Source organism: Nothobranchius furzeri, chromosome 6 (genome assembly GCF_043380555.1).
Source record: "Nothobranchius furzeri strain GRZ-AD chromosome 6, NfurGRZ-RIMD1, whole genome shotgun sequence".
Taxonomy (NCBI): Eukaryota; Metazoa; Chordata; class Actinopteri; order Cyprinodontiformes; family Nothobranchiidae; genus Nothobranchius; species Nothobranchius furzeri.
Window position 1 is genome coordinate 55,077,533 of NC_091746.1, and position 22,689 is coordinate 55,100,221.

Genomic DNA, 22,689 nt, shown 5'->3' on the forward strand with positions numbered 1-22,689 from the left:
AATGCCAGGGCTCATTCTACAGGACCAGGGCATTGCAGGAGAATGTATGAAGAAGAAATTTATTATTTCTATACATGTTTTGGCTGTCAAACTTCCATAATGCCCCTTTAAACACAGCATTACAAAAGTGTTCAAAGTACTAACATACAAGTATATTAACATGTGAGTGCAATTACCATAAATATGTTTTAATTCCCTCCAACTGGGGATTCCACAATGGTGCCGTAAAATTACGAGCAAAATTATTTTCTTTTATGGTAAGAAGATATTTTTATTGTTATTTTACTGGTTAAAAATGATACTGAAGTCAGTGTTTTACTGTAAAAGAAAACATTCTAACTTGAAAAAAAAACGAAAAAAAAACATCGTTACTTTGAAATGTATATGAAAATAAACTATAAAATAAAATTTGTGCTACTAAAAACATTTTTTCCCACTAAAAACAAAATTGTAAGAGTTTGTAAGTTTCCTCAATACATAGAATCAATGCATAGAATGAAATAACTGATTAACTGCCATAAAGGTCATAACCGGTTCAAATGGCTTTGTCTGCTTAATTGCTGTTCATGTCTTTTAACTGCACTTATAGTAGTGATGTGTCGGTCGTGAACGAACCGGCTCTAAGAGCCGGCTCTTTGAAGTGAACGACGGGAGACGGCTCGTCATTGGGAGCCGTCCCCTCCCTTCCCCCCTCCCCTGTTGCTTTGGTGAAAGCTACAGGCGATTGGTCAACATGTGTGACTGTGTGTCCAGACTGTCCACACACAGGGCAGTAGGGGCGGGGAAGAGGGAGGATCAGACTCAGACACACAGCAGAGCACATGCGGGTGGAGGGAGACGAGAGGGAATGAGGAGGAGAAAAAAGGCGAGCGACGAAGACGGTGAGAAAATGAGCGCCAGCAGTCGGAAAGTGGAGATTTCTTAAAGTGTTCAGTTATTAAATCCATAGAAACGATAAATATTTGATATATTGCATTTTTTTACATTAGTAAATGATTTTGCTTATAGTTTAGCATTATTTTGGTTGTAAATGTACTCCACGCAACAGAAAATCTGAGGAGCCACTTGGGAGCCGAAAGAGCCGGCTCTTTCTGGTGAGATGAGCCAAAAGAACCGGCTCTCTAAAAAGAGCCGGAATTCCCATCACTAACTTGTAGCCGTCAAAAGCGTTGAGTCAGTAGTGACATCGGTATTGAACAACAGCACAACCTTCACGTGATGTCATGAGTCAGGTCAAGAACAGACACTTCCCCCCGACCCATGGCTCACCCAGATCTCACTTAAATGCCGCTAAGCACACTGGGAAACAGGAAGTAAACTCCTTAAACCATTACCAGCAATAAAGCTGATTTTTTTCAACAAATAAATGTAAAAATTATAGACTTTTAAGGAAATTTAGCATTTAAAGAAAAAACAATGCAAGAGTGCTTTACAGTAGAATTATGTATTTTTTACAAAGATAAAATTTACTAATTAGAGTTTTCACCAAACAACTTATGTACGGCAACTTCACGTGAAATTAACAGTTTTGGATATATTTATATATCTAGATATATTTATAGTTGACAGGTTTTCCTGTCATGGTTTTACAGTTTATCACTAGTAAATATACAACTATTTTTCATAGTGACAACAGAAAGGTTAATAATCTGCTGAAGCTAAGATAACTTTCAGCAAATTTAGCAGTTATAGAATAAATGCCTTAGTATAGACTTAAGTGAATGAAACACTGCAGGAGCAAAGGTGTTTTAGTTTATTTGACTAAAGGAGGAACAAATAGTTCCCAATCCCATAAACCCACCTCCTTAAACATTTCCTCTTCTGCTCCTCTAAGATCAGACAACAATCAACGTTTGTTGATGGTTTGCAGATGGCTGAAAGTTTTTTTTTCTCCTTTTATCCGACCAGGTTCTGACTTCTAATCAGTTTAGCACCGGTTCTCAGGCCTTCTTTCTCATATATTTCCAAGGGATGTATTGATTTGTACGCTTTTAGCGAGCGCTATCTAGACTTTCACAATCATTTTGTCAGCATATCAAATTCTGCTTAAAGTAGCTGCGAGCCATTACTCGGTTTCACTAAAGGTGGCATTTCGACGTCCAAGGCACAAGTTCAAATACCAGCCGAATGTCGAGTTCAAACCAGGTTTGGAAACTGTGTGAAAATGCAGGACTCTCAGAACATGTGTGTAGTTGAGTTTAGCAGTTTAGATATTTATGTTCTCTAGACTGAATTGTCACGAACATACTGGCTCCGATTACAAAGGTGTAATGAGCCAAATTTAGCTTTAAACTCACATCTAAAACCGTTCTCCCTCCAAGCTTCGCTGCTTTGTCTTTATTTCTCTGACACCTAATTGCCTGCTATCTTTTCCTCCAACCCCTTTCTCACCCTCCCCTCCCTCTTTCTCCCTCTGTTTGTAGAAGTGTGACTGCCTGCTCAGCCTGGAAGCCTACTCGGTGGACCAGAAGCACCGTGTGTGTCAGTGCCTGAAGGACAACATTGACAAGCAACTCCAGCTTCACCGGAGGGAAGCTACCGTTCCGCATTTCGAACAGGTAACACTCACAGATGCGCACCTCCAGAAGCATTTCCGCTTTTACATCTGAGTCCAGGGAGGAATAGACTAACACATCAACACATGGGGTTGCATATGATTGTCCAAATCCCCCACGACAGATGCCTTGTGAGCATCAAAACATTTTCCCTACCGCAGTTCTGTTGGCATGTTCAGTGTTTTATTTGGTTCTCCTGAAGATGCTATCTTCTCTTCTAGCACTGATCAGCTGGCAGTTCTTTTTCTTGCAGATTAAAGTTTTTTTTCTGTATTTAAGTTATAACCCTCATCGGTGAGGTGTTGTCTCAGTGATTGGAGGTGTAGTGGCACTGCACTCAACACATTTAGATAAAAACCTGCTTCCCATGTGGTTATTTGTGACTTGTCTGCTCTCGTTCTTGTGGATTTTATTGACATATGTATGATCATCTTCCATCTCACAGTTCTAAGTAACAAAGATCTATCGTCAGGACACGAACATTTTACTTTAAGTCAACTGCAGATGAGTAAAGATCCACTAACGAAGTAAGTTTCAATTTCATGGTTTTGGCTCGCGTTTGCCGGCGTGTCGGCAAACACTTTCTTATTTATCCATCCACAGATACAAAGTGACACCAGCTTTTTGTTGTTTTTGTGTCAGTCTGCTAAATGTGGTGCAACTTCACCACCCTTTCAGTTCTGTTTGGATTTGAAAACTGTAAATAGAGCTGCAATACCGAGAATGACTCTGAAATGAGAGGAGATTCAGGTGATGGTTGTGTGTTCCACGCCGTTTGTAACCTCTTTGACATTTCTCTGTGATTCATTCCCATCACATGTGTTTCACCCCCCATGGATCTGTTACACTTTTTTTGATATAAGTCAAAAGAATCAGATTGACTGAATTGAATCTATGTTGTTGTGGCCGAACAGATCATGAATATAAAATATTATTGCGCACTGTCTTAGGAACTGATGGTCATCCCCTTGTTCCTGAAACTATCAGACTCGTCTCCTGCGTGTTACAGGAAGTGTAAGATTAGAAAAAAAAATATTTCTTATCAGAGGCAACCTCCCAGAATTAATGACACTAAATGGTTTTAAGACCATAGTTAACTTTACAGTCTGAGCTTTGTTGGTGTTATAATTTTTGATTCGTCTTGGTCTAATGATAGCGGTCTGCAGGACAGCATCCCGTGGTTCCTAAATACAAAAATAGCACCTGAGTCTGTGCTGTAACTGATCCTAAAGTGCTTTTTCTGGCTTCTGTCACCCTGATTCAAGTGAAGCAGCTGGGCAGCTGTGAGTGAATTTAGTGTCCCGGGGTGGTCATTTAGACAGCTTTCCTGGGAAATCTACTAAAAAAATGTTTTCTTTGTTTTCCTCTCAGCTTACCATATTTAGATAAAAACTGGTCTACCATTCTTTGGACCAAATAAGTTAAATAAACTGATATTTCTCTCTATATATATGTTGTTTATAATTTACTTTCCTTTTTTTCTTAATGCCTGCTCATTTATTTGCTAATGCTTCTTTTATTCTATCTTTCATATGTAATGAGCAGCAGAGACATCCCATTCACTCTGCAGTTCATTAGAGTTTAGCTGAAAGGTGATTAAAAGCCTTGTGCAGATGACACACCTGTTGTCCATCAGGCCTTTATTTCATCAGTGCATTAAAGAGAGAATAAAACGAAGGACAATCCGGTTGTCTTTCATCTCTGTCTCTCTGCTTGTGCCTCTATTTGTTTACCCCGGTCTGTGTGTGTGAGTGTGTGTGCGCGCAGTTTTTATCCAAATACCTTGTGATATTTAAACTGCTTTGAGGGGAAATTGTTGAACATTGCTCCCTAATTCAGTAAATGTTATCTCTTGGAGGTTATTTTAAAGATAAACTCTCTAATTTTATGTTTGTTCTAAAGTTCTCCTGCTGAAAGGTGTTTGGCAGCATTGTAGTGTTCCACAGCAACACGGTGGCTCTTGGATGTTGCATTTCTTGCTTGTGTCCACCCATCGTCTCTGTCAGTTATGTGCATCCAGCTGAATAAATGAAAACATTGACACACACAGTGGTGTTCAATGTGATCAATAACCAAAGAACGTGGCAGGCATGCTGAGTCACGTAAGTCAATGCTGCTTAACTGGTATTTAACAAACTTTATTGACAAACCAGTTTACGTTGCAGCACGAACATGCTTCAGAAACCTCTTTAATTCATTACTTCTCCAGTTGTTGTGTGCTTTTACTTTAGGTGATCTATGTTGCAATGCTAAGCTAGATGCTCCCTATTATTTAATGGGATAGTTTGCAACTTTTTCATATTTTTAAATACATTTCCTGAGCCAGTATGTGCTAAAACTATCCTTTACAGGGTTAAAGCTGCTTTCCAGAGTTTTCCCCTTTCAGAAATGATGTATGATTTTTCAGAAATCCGTAAAAGTGATTGTCTCATCATGTACTGTGATAAAATGTAAGTTATTACGTCTTTTTTTTTTGTTTATTTTTGCTAAGCACACCCCCTGCCCCACAGAGCTCCATGCAATAGGAAACTGAGCGCCGACCAGAACTAACCAATAGCTTTAGACTACCGCTTAGATGCTTCAAATTTAAGCAATACCTCGGCTGATGCAGCGTTGATGAACTTTTCAAGGAAAAGTAAGTCTCTAAAATATAAATATGTGAGTGCGCAACATGACACGAGAATACTACTCATAAAACAACATGTTTTAGTGCTGTTTGTCGGCTACAGAAGGACATTTATAAACAGAAACGTGAAGTCGTCATCTTAAAAAAAACAGAGCAACAGATGTTTTGCTCCCCCCTCCCCCTGCGCAGCGGCCGCAAACTCACTGATGCGCCTGCAGCCTCTCGGAGTTCCTGCTGCTCTAAACATTAAAATAATTATTTCATTTTCTGTTCCTCACTTCTGATTACCTTCAATGGTGTCTGTTTGTTGCAACCACCAGGTACAAAAACTAACTTGTTTTTATTTGACTATTTTTCTGTCCTGCCTGTTTATTATCTTCCTGCATCTCCTCTCAGTCCTAAAGAGAAACTGCTACCTGGGTTCATATATATTCACCTCATGAGTTACCTTTGAACTGCAGTTCTAAAAGATCTACCGACCGCAAAAACAGCGGAGTGCGCGCTGCTTGCCGGCCACATCAGTGATCAGTGCGTCGGAGGACAAGGTGATGCGCCCTGCTCCACAGCAGCGAAACACATCAGGCGCAAATAAAAGACAGAAAACATAAAAGGAAATGAGCCGACATGAACGATCGCGTGTTAAATTAGTTTTTGAGGTGGCGACACCTGATTTGATAATGTTACTGTGGCCGTGCTCAGGACACAGATGTCTGGAGCGCGTCAACAATCAGAGCTTTGCATGCGCAAGCTGGTTAAGATCAGGATGGGGGTGAGGGGAAGGTTAAATTGCAAGAGGGTAAACGTCACAATAATTTGGTTAAATGTCCGTTTTACGGCGGGTGTCAGTACCGACGCTCTGGCAAAGCGCGTTGCCTCCTGACGCGCAGGAGCTTGCCACCTGCTGACAGCAGGCTGCTGTCTTTTCCGTGGATTGCATCTTGCCGGTCATTATCACGTGACAGCGACTAGTCGATGACAGGCATAAAATGTCACTATAGTGAAGTTGACTAGTTCATACAACCCCTATTGCTCTCCAGAGTGTTCTGCAGCATATATCAGCACGTTCTCTTTTCACTTGATATCAAATTTTCGCCTCCTCTTCGTCTCCGCACCTACCAAATCGCGGTCTGTCACTGGTAAATCAAAAGTGAGACGGATGACACAACCGCCCCCCTTGTGGTACTTGCTTGTTACCACATTCCACCTGGTCCCAACAAAATACCGGCCATCATTCACCTCCGCCGACTCCGACACCGGCCAAAATATGATACCCAGCCGTTAACTTAATACAGGCCAATATTAGAGGATTTACGGTATTAACCGGAGTGCTTCCTCTCTTCACTTGCCAAAATCAAATAAACTTCCTCAAAACCACAAACTGCAGATGTTGACATTTGGCACACACAGAGTGACACAGTGTCTGGTCTCTGCAGCAGCAGCACATTATTCAGAGCATTTTAATTTTTATGCACACTGGAAGATAATTTAAGATAATTCCTTATAATTGTAGCATTTGTGCAGAACTAAAAAATACCAGACAGAATGACATTTTGCCCTTAACAGTGGTTTTATTTGAGTTGTCTAAAAAAAACCAGCTGCGATAAACTCACATTTGCATCTCCAGCGTTCAATTTCACTTTCCTCTTAAAGAAGCGGTAATATTTAGTCCTTTTTTTCAAATTAGAGTATTGTAGCAATGAAAAATGTATAATATGTGAATCGTCAGCAGAGATTAATCGTATCGATAGAGGGTTTTGTCGTTTCATTAATGAATTTCTGGCAATATATAAAAAGAAAAACTAAATAATTTTAGGTAGCTAACATAAAATATCTCCTGTCATGCACACCTAAACATTGTCTGTGCAAAAGATAACAACTACTTCCGTTATAAGTTCGGCCAGAGTAGCCAACAAACAAAATATCTCAAAAACTTTACATGTGATCCGTCATTTTTTTACATTTTGAGTGAGAGCAGAAGTATCTGAAGAGTTTGATGTATAATATGTGCATGCTATGTAAAAGTTGTATCATTAAAAGAGTAGAAATCCATACCGATCATTTTTGATATTACACTTTGGAGCTTTGGCACATTCCTAATCAAACTAATGAGTCTAATTTAACTGAATGATCAATATTAACACAAAACACGCAGCCCTTTGTGTTTTTCGTAACACCAAAGACAACATGTGTATATTTAGTAAACACTAAACTCATTTGTTGCTGTTTGCTGATGGTCCCTCATTTCACTTGTGTTGTTGTGTTTACTTGTTTTCTTCGTTTGAGGCATCTCCCCAGCTCCACGCTGAAATCGAAGCTCAACGCAGCAGCTGCTCCGCACGGACTTGGTGTTATTGCAAATCCGAACCAAGGCAAAGGATTTTTATGACCTTTGGTTTTATTTTATTTTATTTTTTTGTTTGTTTTTTTGGCCCTTGGCAGAGTCTGCAGTCTCCTGCAAAGTGAATAAATATTTAATCAGCTAATCAATGTAAAGGCCTTATATTTGCACACTTAACCGTTTTCTGCTTTTCATGTGGTTTCTAAAAGCCTTTCTAACAAAAACTTGCCAGAAGGGACACGTGTTGTTGTTTTTTAAAGTAACTCATGATTTATCTGCCTTTATCTGTTCAGGACACGCTCAGTTTAGTATGTTCTGCATTTTCCAATCTTTTTGCAGTTCTCAGAACCTTTTCCTTTGTGATGCCTTATCAGTGTGAGTGGAAATCTGAAACTTTTCCTGAAGGCAAGGAAATGCATGCTTAATCACAACATTTTACGTCCTGACAAATTAGTTCACTTTTGATTGCATTTCTCCAGAGTCCCTTAGAGGCAAATAGTTTGTATTCAGTGACCTCCAACTGTGTTTAATTATATGTAAATCAGTTGTGCCAAGCATGGGAGATGTGAGGAGGAAGTCCTCGTGCTTCCTGAGTGTTTCATGTGTCATTTTGAGAAGACTCCTTTGGGTAACTTCATTTTGGTGGAAGAAAGGAGGACACCATGAGACAGGCATGTGGGTCATGATGTCCTTCAACAAAAATTATCTTGATGGTTGGTCTGGGTTCCATACCATGAGAGCCGGTGCCATTGCACTCTACAACAGTAAGGATATGAGATACTGTTACACAGTTGACTTTATGATGTTGGTGGCATGGTAGACTACACCTGTTTAGGCAACAGAGTAGATAAGCAAGGAGATTAGCATAAAGACGGAAAGAGAGAGATAGAAGGGGGATGACAACAACAATATCTATGTTTATATACCGCTTGCTAGCAATGATTTTGGTATGTACTCCCCCCATCACCAGGAAAAATACACACCATCACCTTAATAATGGGCGAGAAGCTGTGGCAGAAAATAGCCTGGCCTGCCAGATTCGTCCTCTGTTTAGTTCTGCACAGAGAAAGAGTCTGGTAACTCACAGGCAGAGAGGCATATGAGGGGCGGGACTAGGCAGCTCAGAAATAACCAATCAGAAAAAAGACGGAAATGCCGACTGTACCGCGCAACACTGTAGTTTTTTAGCTGTAGTCAAAAATGGCGTCTGGCAATGGCACAAACATCTTTTTTTTTAGCATAAAGGCCTTTAGCGCTTCTACTTGTTGTGGTTTTAAAGACGTGTCCAAGTCATTTAGAACAGAGGAAAGAGCCGCAGCGAACTCCGCTTCAGTCGCCATGTTTATGACAAACTCAGCATTGTGGTGTGTGAGTACGCTACTCAGCGATGATTGGCTTGGTTAGAATTCTCAGGGCGTGGGGTTATTTGAAGAGGAGAGTTCCCAGACCCTTTCTCTGTGCAGAATTAAACAGAGGAGGAGTCAGGCAGGCCAGGCTAGTAAAATGTGGCGTTCAATGATCAGAAGACACATCTTTTTTTACGGTGCTTTGTGAGACCACAAATCACCATGAAGGGCAACGTTTTCCGTGTGAGTTAACCACAAGTCCTGCTCAGTGGTTTTCCTGGCCATTCTGAGTACCTACCCTTGTTCAGGTTGGCTCCTCAACGATCAAATGAAGACACCCAGGTGCTGCAAAGTTCTGGTAAAATTGTCTGGGAGTTTTGATAGTGGCAATAACCCCAATGAGAACACAAGCAAGACAAAACAACAGTGGGGTCATCATAAACAGCCTAGCATAGATATATAATGATAAACATGTTAAAGGGCATCTTCCATTTCTGTGTCAAAAGCATGCTCTCTCTCTCTCTCTCTCTCTCACTGTGTGTGTGTGTGTGTGTGTGTGTTTATATCTTGGTCTAAGCTGAGTTTTCAAGTGTCATTAAGAGGTTGTGGTGGTGGGTGTGTGTTGAGTGAGGATTACTCACTATAAAGGGTTTTTGACGTTTGGTGTATGGGGTGAGGAAGCTGAAATGATCTTGAGAACAAACATTTTACCTTGCATGCCTGTATGAAGTAAAAAGCATCAAAGTGGATGTAACAGGATAGGGAGTGTTTTTAATAAGTGCTGAATAAACATATTTTTGGGTTATTGTTGCTGTTCTGGCAACACTTAAACTTCTTTAACTGAACTGAATAAATATTTGATGCACCTAACATTTTCATGTCAGAGAGCAAGCAACTGCAGGAAAGCCGCTTTAGGAAATCACCCTCTGATTCTCACATTTCCCTCCTGTCACAAGCTGTTTTTCTCCTTCAGTGTACTTACACACTTAGCTGAAGTATGCACCTTGCTGAAGAGTCATGGTTTAGTGTGCAGAGGATGCAGAAAACTCACATATATTAAAATCGAAATCCAGTTCCACTGTTTTTTTCCCATTCATGTCTTTTTTTCAGCAAATAGGCTTATTCCTTCACAGTGTTGATGTCAGCAGCTGCTCTACTTTCTTTAGTCCCTGAGCTCTGTGAAAGCTTCTCTTTGAGAAATAAAAACTGACTTGTTCTCCTTTTAACTTGGATGGTCACTAATCTTCTGCTCACTGTGAAAGTGGAGAAATATGAGAAGCAGGCTTTCAGTGTTTGGTGTTAGATCTTTATTGTTGGCTCAGACTCAGCAGAAGGCGAAAGCCAAATGTTTCAATGAATAAGTTCAGCCAGTTTGATGCCAAAACAGCCGCCATGAAGTGATGATAAAAATAAATCAGGCAAAGTGACGGACGGGTTAGTTGTAATGTTCAGAATAATCGGACAAGATGTGATGTACTGAGTTAATATAAAATGTAGGATTTTACGTCTGATGTTGATTCTGGAGTCTAAAATGTTAGAAAAAAGTGTCCAAAACTTAAAAAGAATATTTTCATATTAAACTTTTTTCATTTTTATTTTTCCAAATTTTAGATTGTCTGCCGACTTGTCCACTGATTTACTACACCATCATTTTAGTTGTTATTGTTTTTGACTGTTACTCTTTAATCGGCCATTTAACATCCTAGAAACTCGTCCCATGATTAAATAAAAGTAGCAAACAGACGTTGTTCACTATAAATAAACCTGTAGTGCATTGAGAACTAAGCCATTAGCATACTAATGTTAATGTGTGCAGCTGATTTTTGTGACTTTCATTATAAGCAGAAAAACTATCAACACAAAAAGTTTCCTAGATTTTCTAAATGTGAGCTCTGAAAAAAATTAAATAAAAAGAAAGAGTATAACCCACCAAGCCTATATTGTTTCTTTCCAAAGTCCAGTTGTTGAAGGCAGTATGGTATTATGTAAAACAAAACATAAAAAGTAGAGTGTGGTTCATAAAAAGGTGTGATGCTGGTCACAGGTCAAAGATCTAATAGAATTTCATGTTTACTGCTTTTCAAAGGATTATTGAAATATGTCAGATAATGGTAACATGTGCAGGGAAAACACGAGAAATCACGACGACAAAATATGTTGCCGTACTTAAATCTGCTTCTGATCATTATTTATAATTGATGACATTTAAATCAAATCTGTTTTTCTTAATTTAAGCATGAACCCAGTAGTGGGTAAAAGGTATACATGATAGAAAACGCCGCCCAGTTAAAGGGATACTTTGCAACTTTTTCATATTTTAAAATCATTTTCTTGAGCCAGTTTGTGCTAAAGTGACCCTTTGCAGGGTTAATGAAATGCCACTCAGACCCCACTGCCCTCTGTGGCCAGAATACCACGCTTGCAATGTCAGAGTTGGCGGGCAGCTCCCTGCTGGTGTAGCGAGCTGTGGAGTGGAGCTGACGTGGTGGAGCTGCAGTCTGGTTCCAGCACATTTCCTGAATGTTTTAGATCGTGAACGTAGCTGATTTGTTTGATGTAGTGATGAACTACTCCTTTAGAAACCAATGAAGGCTGAGGAGACATTTCAGCAGTTAGATTAGGGTGTTAAAAAGACAAAAGCACAGCGAGGAGATAAGTTTCATTTTTTGTTTAACCACTGTGAATTAATAATGGACACTAGGGGGTGCTGAAAGCAAGCAAAACTGCCCAGTATCCCTTTAACATGTCGCCAACTGTTAACATGGCTTTTTAGGCAAAGAAATGCTTATGTGTGTATGATTGCAGTTTTTCAAAATGAAAGCCATCGACATTATTGTATTATTATATTTCACTTCCTAAATTTTTCCTGAAGGAACTTCCTGACAGAATCTTCGTTTTGGTTTGCTTGTTATTAAAAACCCGTTCTTAATATTTGCTGATGGATTTAAATGACAAGCATCATCTATTTTAGTCACTGAAGCCAAATAGTTTTCTGTTGTAGATAAACATTTGGAGTTAATTTCTTGTTTTAAATAAAACTATTAAGGAGATTGAAGAAGTTGATGGACTTCATGTCTCATCTTCTTGAATACAACTTGTGCTTGATTTGATTGATTAGAATAATTTGGTTGGAAAACTGTAGTGTTCTATCTTTTATTGTTTTATTTTGAAGCTTTGTTTTTTTATCATTGTCACTGCCAAAAGCCTAAAGTGTGGAACTTCTATTGTCTTTAAAGTCAATCTGAGTCCTTTAGATCGATAAATAATAAGGGAAGTGATACACCTGCTGAGTAGTAAATACTCCAGCAGGTTAAAGTCTGTATTTAAACGTTTCCATTTGCTTTTGTTTTCATGCACATAAACACTTGGCCTTGTGGAGTGATGTCCCAAAGCCATTAAAAGTCTCTGAGCTCCTTCACTTGGAAAGCTTCCGGTGTTTTCTCATTTAGACTGCATCAGCCACTTACCAGCTGGAAAAATAAATTTGTACAGCTGCACACACACACACACACACACACACACACATAAACAAGCGCTAAATGGGAATTTAGGCAGTGCTGGATGCATTGAAAATGACAGCCACACTCACACAGATCACGTTTGATATGTGACTCAGGCACTCCCCCACTGAGCCAGTCAAGTTAAAAAGTCGCATAATTTCCTACAAGAACACAATCAGTGCATTGACATAAGCCGTGAAGAATGATGGCCGCTGCCGCTGAACGGCTTGGCCGTTCCCATTAATGAGAATCCCCTTTAGCTGCACACACTTTTATTCCAGCATTTATGTTGGAGGAAGCAGCAACGCTGGCTGACAAGGGCCCACTCGCATTGTCTGCCTTTGCGTGTTGTGCATTGTTTCACAACGAAACAAAACAGTGCGATGCGTCTTTGTTTCTCTAATCCACCACGCCCCTTCACCCCTGAGCACACAGTCAGATGCATGACGCTCAGAGACAGATAAGAAGTGTCTGTGAACAGTCGAGCTGCACATCTCACCACAGTGGCACGCTGCATTTTAACCAGAAATTACACATACAAAATAAGCTCCAAATCAGTTTGAGATTCAGTTCCAAATAAATAAATAAATAAATAAGCATGCCCCGTCTCTTTTTGTCAATGGGAATTTTTGAGGACAACACAAACAGCAGCTCTCTGACAGCTTCAGCTTGTCGAGACATTCTACTTCTGCTTTCCCGACATTCCTTTGACTGCCTCTGTCTAAGTTGTGTGTGTATCCTGCTTGTCTTATAGACTACAAGAAGGGTTGACTGCAATAAACATCAAACAGTGTTGACGCAGCAGAAGTCTGTGGGCAGCGAACCCTTCACAGGGTTTTTGCCCGAAGTATGCAGATCTTTCTATGACACTCAAGGTGCAGAGAGAGACTAAACAGCTGTAGGGCTTTGGTATTTATTTCTCCTTGAATAGATGAATCAGTCTTTAAATAAACCTAAACCTAACCTACACACTGGGGGTTGTGACGTCAGTGAAAACATTGAAACAAAAAAGTTTTGAGTCTCCCTTCATCCAACTAAACAAGTGGGGCATGTTTTATGGCTAAATAACATTTCCAGGTGCTGAATTTAGTTGATTCATGTGATTCTTACTTAGCGTTCTGCTTATAGATCAAGTCTCAAATAGTGTTTGATGCCTACAGGGCACAGTTATTAGATAGGCAGGGCTTATAGAACCACGTCTGAAGTGCTAAGTTGAAGCCAAACAACCACAAAGTGTTTCCCTCCAAGGTCACTGAGAAACCCTTTTTTACTTGTTATTTTCTGAGTTTTACATGCAAGCTGAATGTGAAAGTAGTCTTCTACCCCATTTCCTGCATTCGCCACAGAAACGCTCGGGTCAGAGAAAGTCACACAGATCTACGACAAACTGAAAATTAGCATTTGGACTCACCCATCTTGGTTCATGACACGGAAGGCAGTTTTTTTATTTAACATCCAGGAGAGAGCAGAGCACAAATTGATTAGTAGAAGCTAACTGTTAGCATCTACAGCACAACAGAAATCCTTCAGATTTGTGTTATTTGTGGAGATAAAACATCAGTTGTTCTTTAATTCTGCCTTATTTCATGTATTGTGTTGAAGTGTGGGGAAATACCTACGAAACCCGTTTATAATTCAGAAGAGAGTAATTCGACTTGTAAACAAAGCAGCTTGTAGAGAGCACACACATTTACTTTTTATTCGTTTAAAAGTATTAAAGCTAAGAGAATTAGTTACATTAAGAACTGCACAATTTATGTATAAAGTGATCAATAATTTGATGCCAAAACAAATTCAGGATCTGCTCCAGATCAGAGAGTGTGTTTATGATCTCAGAGGATATAAAATGTTTAGAAAGCCTAAAGTAAGAACTAAAATGAAACAACTTTGTATTTCTTGTGTTGGGGTTGATGTGTGGAATAAATTAGACCAGGAGCAAAAAGATTGTTCAACAATGGTAAAGTTTTAGGGTATGTTTAAATCAAATGTGATCAAATATTATGAATCAAGTCAATGAAAAAATGTATGACATATTAAAGGTCATTATTTTTTATGAAGCAAGAATGGGGATTTGTATATATTCCCATACATTTCAAATATGATGTATAAATTATGGAATTGGTATGCTATTCAACAAGTTTAAGTTCAAAGGGTTTGGGGGGTTGGGCTTATAAGCTTATGCTTCTGCCTGCTCCCATTCTTAGAATTGTGTAAGTTGTGCGTTTGCTTGTAAACCTGCAAATGATTTTTGTTGTGCCATTTTATTGTACTATTGATTTTAATTTCATTAAATTTCTTATTAAACTTCTCAATGTTGCAGAGTAAACAGAGGCATATAGTAAGACCCCAAATTCTGCGGTTTCATGCCCCATTTCCTCCAGCTAACTTCTACTTGATGAAACAGGAGCACCAGAGCTTTTCTCCCACAATGAAAAACTCATAAGGCTTTCATTCATACTGGAATCAAGAGCAAACCTATTGAGATATCGAGAGAATGAGAGTTTTAAGCTTGGTAAAATGTTGTTTATAACACAAAAAGAAGTAGGTTTGCTATACAATGGAAGACTGGGGATGGATTTTTCTTTAATATCACAAAAGTCTCTATTTTTCAAATGTCAAATTAAAATGTGGGATTTCACAATTTTACTTTTAAACAATAAAACTACATAAACACATCATCTCTGTACACAGAGTTTAATGGAATTCATTGGATGCAAGTTGATTAAAATATAAAACTTTTTAACTATATTTTGTTCCAGTGAATTAGTTTCATTAATTTTGTTGATTTGTTGTAAAATTCATTACATTTTCAACAATCTATGTTTCAATTGTGACCTATAAACCTTTGAATTAAGAAAGAAGAAAGAAAGAAAACCATCTTTTATATGGCACCTCTCAAGATAAAAATAAACAGGGCGCTTCACACAAACAAAATTTTTTTTAAATCATTAAAAATATCATGGAGATAAATAAAATATGATTTAAAAATGTAAGGAAAGGGTAAGAAAAAATGAATAAGAAAGACGTGATCAAGCTACCATGACTTCCTACCATGACACTTTTCTAAGCAAATATCTGCTGTTAATGTGGCTTAATAAAACTCACACCAACGCGTCATGTGACTACAGCTGTGATTTATTTGACCTCGTTGTAAAGTAAAATAGCAACTATTGAACAATCAGTGTTGGAAATACAGTTTTCATCCTCATGTTGTATTTAAATATCCTTTTATCAGCATCTAAGGTATTCCTCGTGTTTTTGTGCTTGAAACCATTTGAGGTAAAAACTTTAACAACTATTAATCAAGATAAAACAAATAGAATCATGCATTGTCTTCTGTAATGAATTTGGTCTTGCAACAGATGGAGTGGCATGTTTTTGCTTTTATGGTGATTTTCGCGGCAAATGTCAGAACATCCTCCCAGAGAGGGAAGCTTGTCAGAAGGAGAATGACATCAGCAGAGCATCTGACATGTTTCGTCTGGTGACAGTCGTCAAGGTACGGGTTGGTTTTCCACCCTTAGAGGCTGTGGAGAGGAAGGAGAGAATTTTTCTGGGTTAGAATGAGGCAGAGTGTGACACAGGCGTGAGGATGTACTTAACAAGCAACAGAATGTGTGTGTGCTTGAGTGCAGGTGTGTGTGTGTGTGTGGGGGGCTTTTCTTTTCTGAGGTATCAAGTGAGGATAACACTGCACGTGCTAATCTTTAGCACTCCTTATCTTTGTAATGAAATGGAGAAATGTATGGAGTTAAAAATTTTTGTTTTCCAGATTTAATTCCAAGCCAACCCCTCTTATCCAGGATCTAACGACTATAAATTGAATTTGAATAGTAAACATCTGAACCAGCACATGGTCGTGCAATTAGCATGTTTCTTGCTCTTGTTAAATCTCTGAAGCTGTTTCCCCCTTCGGCGTCTCTAATTAGACATGGATGAGTTCTGTCCTCTTTGCTCGTCACCTCTGTTCACACACCCATGCACAGACACACACCACTCACATAGCATGCTATTTCTGGGCCTTGTTGTCTTGACATCCACATTTAGAACTTGCTCATTTGAATGGTTCATATCTGAGTTACATGTCTGAAATCTTTGGTGCCTCATAGCTAATCTGTGACTTGTCGGTGTTAGTTGGATTTTAGGGACATTCCCCGTGAACCCAGGATCATCTTCAGCCATTGCAGGGAGCATTTCTGCTTAATTTTGTTTTTAATTTTTAGAAGATTTTGGCAAAAATGGACAAATATTTAAAGGAAAAAATATATAAATGTTCAGTTCTGAGTCTGATGCTGCGGCTCATGCTCAGTCAGAGTGAAATGGTTGGTTTAACCTTAATCTTTGCTGATTTTCTAGGGTCAAACTTTTAAAAAATAAATCCGGGATATGTATGAGTAGCAGCTTTTTTTTAAATGCGAGGACTATCTCTTCTTGTAACCTTGAGTTAAAAGCAGCTTTCCGTTTTATCTGTTGCTTGCATGTGTCACTCATGGAAGCACAAAGTAGCTGACAGGTTGCAGTTTCAAAGGGAAACACACATCTCTCCAAAGTAGAGCGAGTCCAAAGGGAAGTCAAGTAAAAAAAAAAAAAAAAAAAAAAAACAAGAGGACAGGGAGAAGCACACAACCTGAGAAAAGCACGACTAAATGCAAGATGTACGTCTGTGGTCAGGTAAAGACAACTGTTGCCTTCCACCGAATTGTGTTCAGGTGTTTACGACATATTAGCATCTCCACCAGAGAGGACAAAGGAGGTTCCACGTTTAAAGTTGAGTTCCTGGGATTAAAGTTAAACATTATTTCCAGAATTTAGAAATGAGAAAGAGAAAAGTCATGTAGTTGTTTCCAAGAATTTTTTTTTATTGTTTGTTGTCTGTGACAGCGTCTGTGGGTGGACGCTTGGCCTGGGACCAAGCAAAACCTGCCGGCCCGCCAGGTCCATAAAGTGCTGGGGGAAACCCTGGCTTCCAATGAGAGCCTGGATCCTGGTTGAAGGTGTTTTGGACCATTCTTCTTTACAAAACATCTCTGGTTCATTCAGGTTTGATGGCTTCTGAGCATGGGCAGCTCTCTAACTCACCACAGATTTTCAATAATATTCAGGTCAGGGGACTGAGATGGCCACTCCAGAACGTTCTACTTGTCCCTTTGCATGAACGCCTTAGTGGATTGTGAGCAGTGTTTAGGGTCGTTGTCTTGTTGAAAGATCCAGCCCCGGTGCAGGTCTTTGGTGCTGCTCTGTGGGTTGCCTCTGACTGTTCTCACTATTCTTCACTTCTGTTTATCCAAGATTTTTCTTGGTCTGCCACTTTGAGCCTTTACTAGAACTCTGCCTGTGGTCTTCTATTTCCTCAGTGTGTTTCTAACTGTGGAAACAGAAGCTGAAATCTCTGAGACAGCTTTCTGTGTCCTGCCCCTATACCATGAAGTCGTTTGGGAGTCGTTTTGAGACCCCATGTTTTTGACAACAGCGCCCAAATTTATGCACCTGCCTAACTTTGTTTAAACAGCTGTTGCGCACTTTCTGTAAATCCTATAAACTTTGTTTCACTTCTCAAATGTCACTGTGTGTATGTCCTATATGATATATTTAACAGATTTTTTTTCATAACAACCAACGATTTTTTAATGATGATGATCAACAAGGCGCCAAAACTTTCGCATCCCACTGTACCTAAAATGCCTTGTATAAATGGTGGTTTTATGCTTCAGAATATATATTTTTCCCCCAAACACCAAACCTAGCATCTAGATCTGAACACGGTGTGTAACTAACTTCTCAGAATTCCTATTGGAAATTGAATTTTGACTTTTTACTGAAAGTAATATTTAGAAAATATATTTTTAAAGGGATGTTTTACTTTTTACCTTAACTCTTATTTCTCAGTGTTTCTGACTTTTGAGTGTTTTAATATGCCGACCTACATGTGCCTTCAAATTAGTCACAACATCAGCTTGTCTAAACATGGCATCTGCTCATATTGTGATTGTAGGAACCAGGGGTAGAGCGATCGAGCCACTATTGATAATTTTTTATACATCGGCATTGGCAGATTTAAAGTCAGGCACATCCCCGGTGCTGCAGAATTGAATTTATATGTATAATTACGTTCCTGAATTACATAATAAATACTTTAATAATGATTTTTAACTAAGATTTCTTTTAATTTACCAGTTTTGAATATTTAATACTTCTTCTGTTAATTGCTTTGTTTGATTAACTTTAGCTAGATGTCTGATTTTAACTCTGAGCAGAACCCAGAATGAAGGCTTCAAAAACTGATTCTGCTTCAGCAATGCTGTGCATCACCTGATGTTATTAGTGACCTTTTAGCATGCAAATAGGATGGAAAATGTCTAAATAATTAAAATAATATTTTGTTTCAGATCTACAGTTTTCCGTGTATTTGTGATGCATTTTTTGGGTGTAGAGTTAGAAAAGATAAAAGCTGAAAAATCTTCTGTCTTGCTTTTGCATTGTTCTTCATCATTTTCACTCCTCTCTTTGATGTTTCCATCCCTTCTGGTTTATCACAGCTATCAGGGCTACATGTGCATTTATCCACTTTCACTTCCTCTTTTTTCATCACTGCTTTTGTTCTCTTCTACCGTCGACCTCTACCTGCTGCTCTGTCATACACACACAGGCTATGATGTGAATCATTACGGTGAGCTGCTGAATTAAATCCCTTCTACTTTCTTTAAGAAATAATGATTTTCCCCATGATTTAACAGTGTTTGGCTCTGCTTACCTTAAACTGCTCATGACCGGGTTATATAATCGCAGCACTTGAACCCAGAAGGTCGTACAGATAAGAGGCTCACATACCGAGTCCTGAGAAGGTAACACAGAGCAAGAAATCCTCTCCCTCTGAGTTTTAATTATGCACATTCTTTAGTAAGATAAATGACGTCTGCTCCACCGGGCGTGTAATGGAGCTGCGTGAGAGTTAAATTCCTACGTCACAACTCTCTTTTTTTCTTTGATAGAACCAGTTGTGGGATTAACTTTTAATATGTTTAAAAAGAGAAAACGGATCAAATCTAACAGCCTGAGGTTGATCTTCCACTTTTTAAAAGTCACCCATTACTTTATGCATCATCTGAATTTGTTTTCTCTCCAATTCCTTCAGTAAAAAAAAAAAAAAAAAGGCGAGTGTGCATCTGTGGAGTGTAACTGACAGTGTTTGAAATGGTTATTTAGCAAGCTCTTTATATATTAGCACTTGATGTGATTAGATAAAACCTGATGAATAGCTTACACGTCTCGCTTCAGGTCCCAAGCAGACACACCATCAGGATAACAGACCAGGTTAGTGTGTGTGTGTGTGTGTGTGCTTGCTTGTGTGTGTGTGTGTGTGTGTGTGTGGCCATATCATCCTGCTTCTTTATGGCTTTCAAATTGAGGCTTCAATTTGCTGCAGCTCAAGTTCTAAAAATAGCAAGTTGGGGAAGAAAGAGGGGAAGGGATAGAATAGCACAAAGGGGGAGGGAGGGGATGAAGGACACTGGCTGCTTTGGTCTCCAGAGAGTTAGTTGCATTTGATCTTTTCCATCACCCTCCCACAACCAGCACGTTTTTTAATACATCACACTTTCACCACTCCTCCTTTCACGTTCACAACTTCATCTCTCCTTCTGACTCCATCTGTCTTTCCCCCTCCTCTCAGTCACCAAATCTCTCTTTACCCCCCCTCCTCCTTCCACCCACCTATTCCCTCTCACCGTTTCTGGCACGCGCGTTATCACCAAGCTGGGACTGCAGCAGCACCGACACACAAGAGAAACGGGACAAAGAGGAGACGAGCTACTCCAACACATCCTGAGAAACGGAAAACACACATCACCGCATAAGAAGTCTCCAGCTACTTGTGCTGCACTTTTTCTGCTCTCGACAGTGTTTGTGGGTGATCCGGTCTTTTCTTTACTGGACACACAGCGATAACAACACACTCATTCAAACAATCAGGACCACTGTGTGTCCGGATGCCCGTGTCTGAGGTAATCCTCGTCCTATTTTTGTTTTCGTCACCGCATCATTTGTCAGCCTTAACGCTCTTTCTGAGACTAGTGCTCTTTCTCTCTGGAGATTATTCTGACATGGACATTGTGTGTTTTACTGTGTTGAGATAATAGAAAAACAAAAGCAAGTTAATTTGCTGCAGCTGCTGTGGAAGATCTGTCCCAGGTGAAAGCAGCTATTTGGGAATAAGGGCAGGGACGGTTCCTTATGAGATTATTTGCTGGAGATTTCCGTTTCTTATTTATCTTTTCAAACAAACAGCACTGCTGTGATTTATTATGTGATGCATTTGCTGTTTCATAACAACAATATTTCATGTATGCTTGATGTTAGTTATATCTCTTTGGACTGTTTCACCTTCAGTCTGTGACTGATACTGTAACTCTAACCCACTTAGAATGAATGAATGAAATTGTGTCGTAAAATTTAGTTATTTATCTTTATATGCAAAAAATTTTTTAGGTTTACCCGCATCTTTGAAAACTGCATAAATACATGTGAGGGTTTTTATTTTTATTTTTAAATCGTTTCAGTAAAACAACGACGTCTCTGTGACCAACCTGGTGCAGAAGCATGAGGCTTGGCTTCAAGTCAACAGAGACTCACATCAGACCTGCACCCTTTCCTGGAAGCCTCGGTCATTCTTCCTTTCTTTCTTCTTTTTTCCTGTCTGTACTTTCTGTCCCATTCGATAAAAACTCAACAAAGGGTTTTAAACACCCAGCTATTTTAGTGTGTGAATGAGACACATTGTAAAGTTATTTCTAGAGTTTAGACCATTAAAAAAAACAATTCAAATATTTAGACTATTGGATGTCCTAAGTGGCTTTATGCTCCTTTGCCCACTAACAAAGAAACTCTAAATGCTGCAACTGAAAAATTATCAGACAATCCAGAAAAATGTATTGTAAAAAGTTAGATGTTAATTAGCATTTTCATGGAGGAGATAAGTATTTGATCCCTTTTCAAGACATGTTTGTGTCTTTGGTTGCAGGATTGAAGCTCGGCAAGTGTAGTTGTTCTCCTGCTGCTCTGGTTTCCTCTTTCTGCCCAAAATCATACACGTAAAAGTATCTGGTGACTCCTAGTTGACCTTAGGTGTGAGTGCGTGCTGTTTGTTTCTGTGATGACCTTTTGCCTGGCACCAGAATCAACACAAAAAAGAACCACAAAGAGCAGCAACATACGTAGTTTATTATCTTTGTTGACTGACTCACGTTTGCCAGAGAGCCTCCAGAGGCCTTTGAAGGAACTGCATTTTTAAGTTCTTCATTTATTAATATATGTCTGCACGAGATTAGAAAAACATGCACATATGATCTTTTTTTTAAACGATATCATTTGCAATGAATCTACATTTTCCTCACTGCTCTTTCTGTTTGGTCATCATGGGGATCACAACACTCCATGTTCTTTAGCATCTTGACAACTTCTATCTAAACAGGGTGTGGACCTGCAGGGTGGCCAAAAACAATAACATGTATTTGGAGGTTGAAGTTGAATCAGTGTTAAATATCTTACAGTTCATTTGTTATTGCAGCCCTAGTTACAGGGACTACACATTTTTATGCATTCTGCAGCTTGACCAGAACACAAACATGCAATCGTTTGAGAAGCAGGAGAGCTGGAGCACTCAAATGTGTATAAATATCGTTGAAAGCTGAAAAATCAAAAACTAAGACTTTGACACCTTAAGTGTCTTCATAGGAGTTACATTTGAAATGTTAGGCAGTTTGATTTTATACAGGTGAGCTTGATGAAGAAATGCATTTCTCACTGGACAAGATCTCCAGAGCAGGAAGGGCTAAAGCTAATTTGTACACCACTTACAGGTGCTGGCCAGTAAATTAGAATATCATCAAAAGGTTGAAAATATTTCAGTAATTCCATTCAAAACGTGAAACTTGTACATTATATTCATGCAATGCACACAGACCAATGTATTTCCAATGTTCATTACATTTAAATTTGATATTCATAAGTGACAACTAATGAAAACTCCAAATTTGGTATCTCAAAAAATTAGAATATTCTGAAAAGGCTGAATATAGAAGACACCTGCTGCCACTCTAATCAGCTGATTTACTCAAAACACCTGCAAAGGCCTTTAAAAGGTCCCTCAGTCTTGTTTTGAAGGCACCACAATCATGGGGAAGACTTCTGACTTAACAGCTGTCCAAAAGACAATCATTGACACCTTGCACAAGGAGGGCAAGACACAAAAGGTGATTGCTAAAGAAGCTGGCTGTTCGCAGAGCTCTGTGTCCAAGCACATTAACAGACAGGCGAAGGGACGGAAAAA

The 22,689-nt window shown here is 39.1% G+C and overlaps 1 protein-coding gene across 5 annotated transcripts in view; it reads left to right on the forward strand.

Moving 5' to 3' along the window:
- rgs3a (regulator of G protein signaling 3a) overlaps positions 1-22,689 on the forward strand; it is a 164,709-nt gene that overhangs the window by 83,958 nt on the left and 58,062 nt on the right. For 4 of the 5 annotated variants that reach the window (XM_015942701.3, XM_054744384.2, XM_054744383.2 and 1 more), the window contains one exon: positions 2,424-2,558. In XM_015942701.3, coding sequence (XP_015798187.3) covers positions 2,424-2,558 — 135 coding nt within the window. Of the gene's footprint in view, positions 1-2,423; positions 2,559-19,554; positions 20,366-22,689 lie in introns of those variants that run through there. The other variant, XM_054744386.2, reaches the window with a different exon arrangement.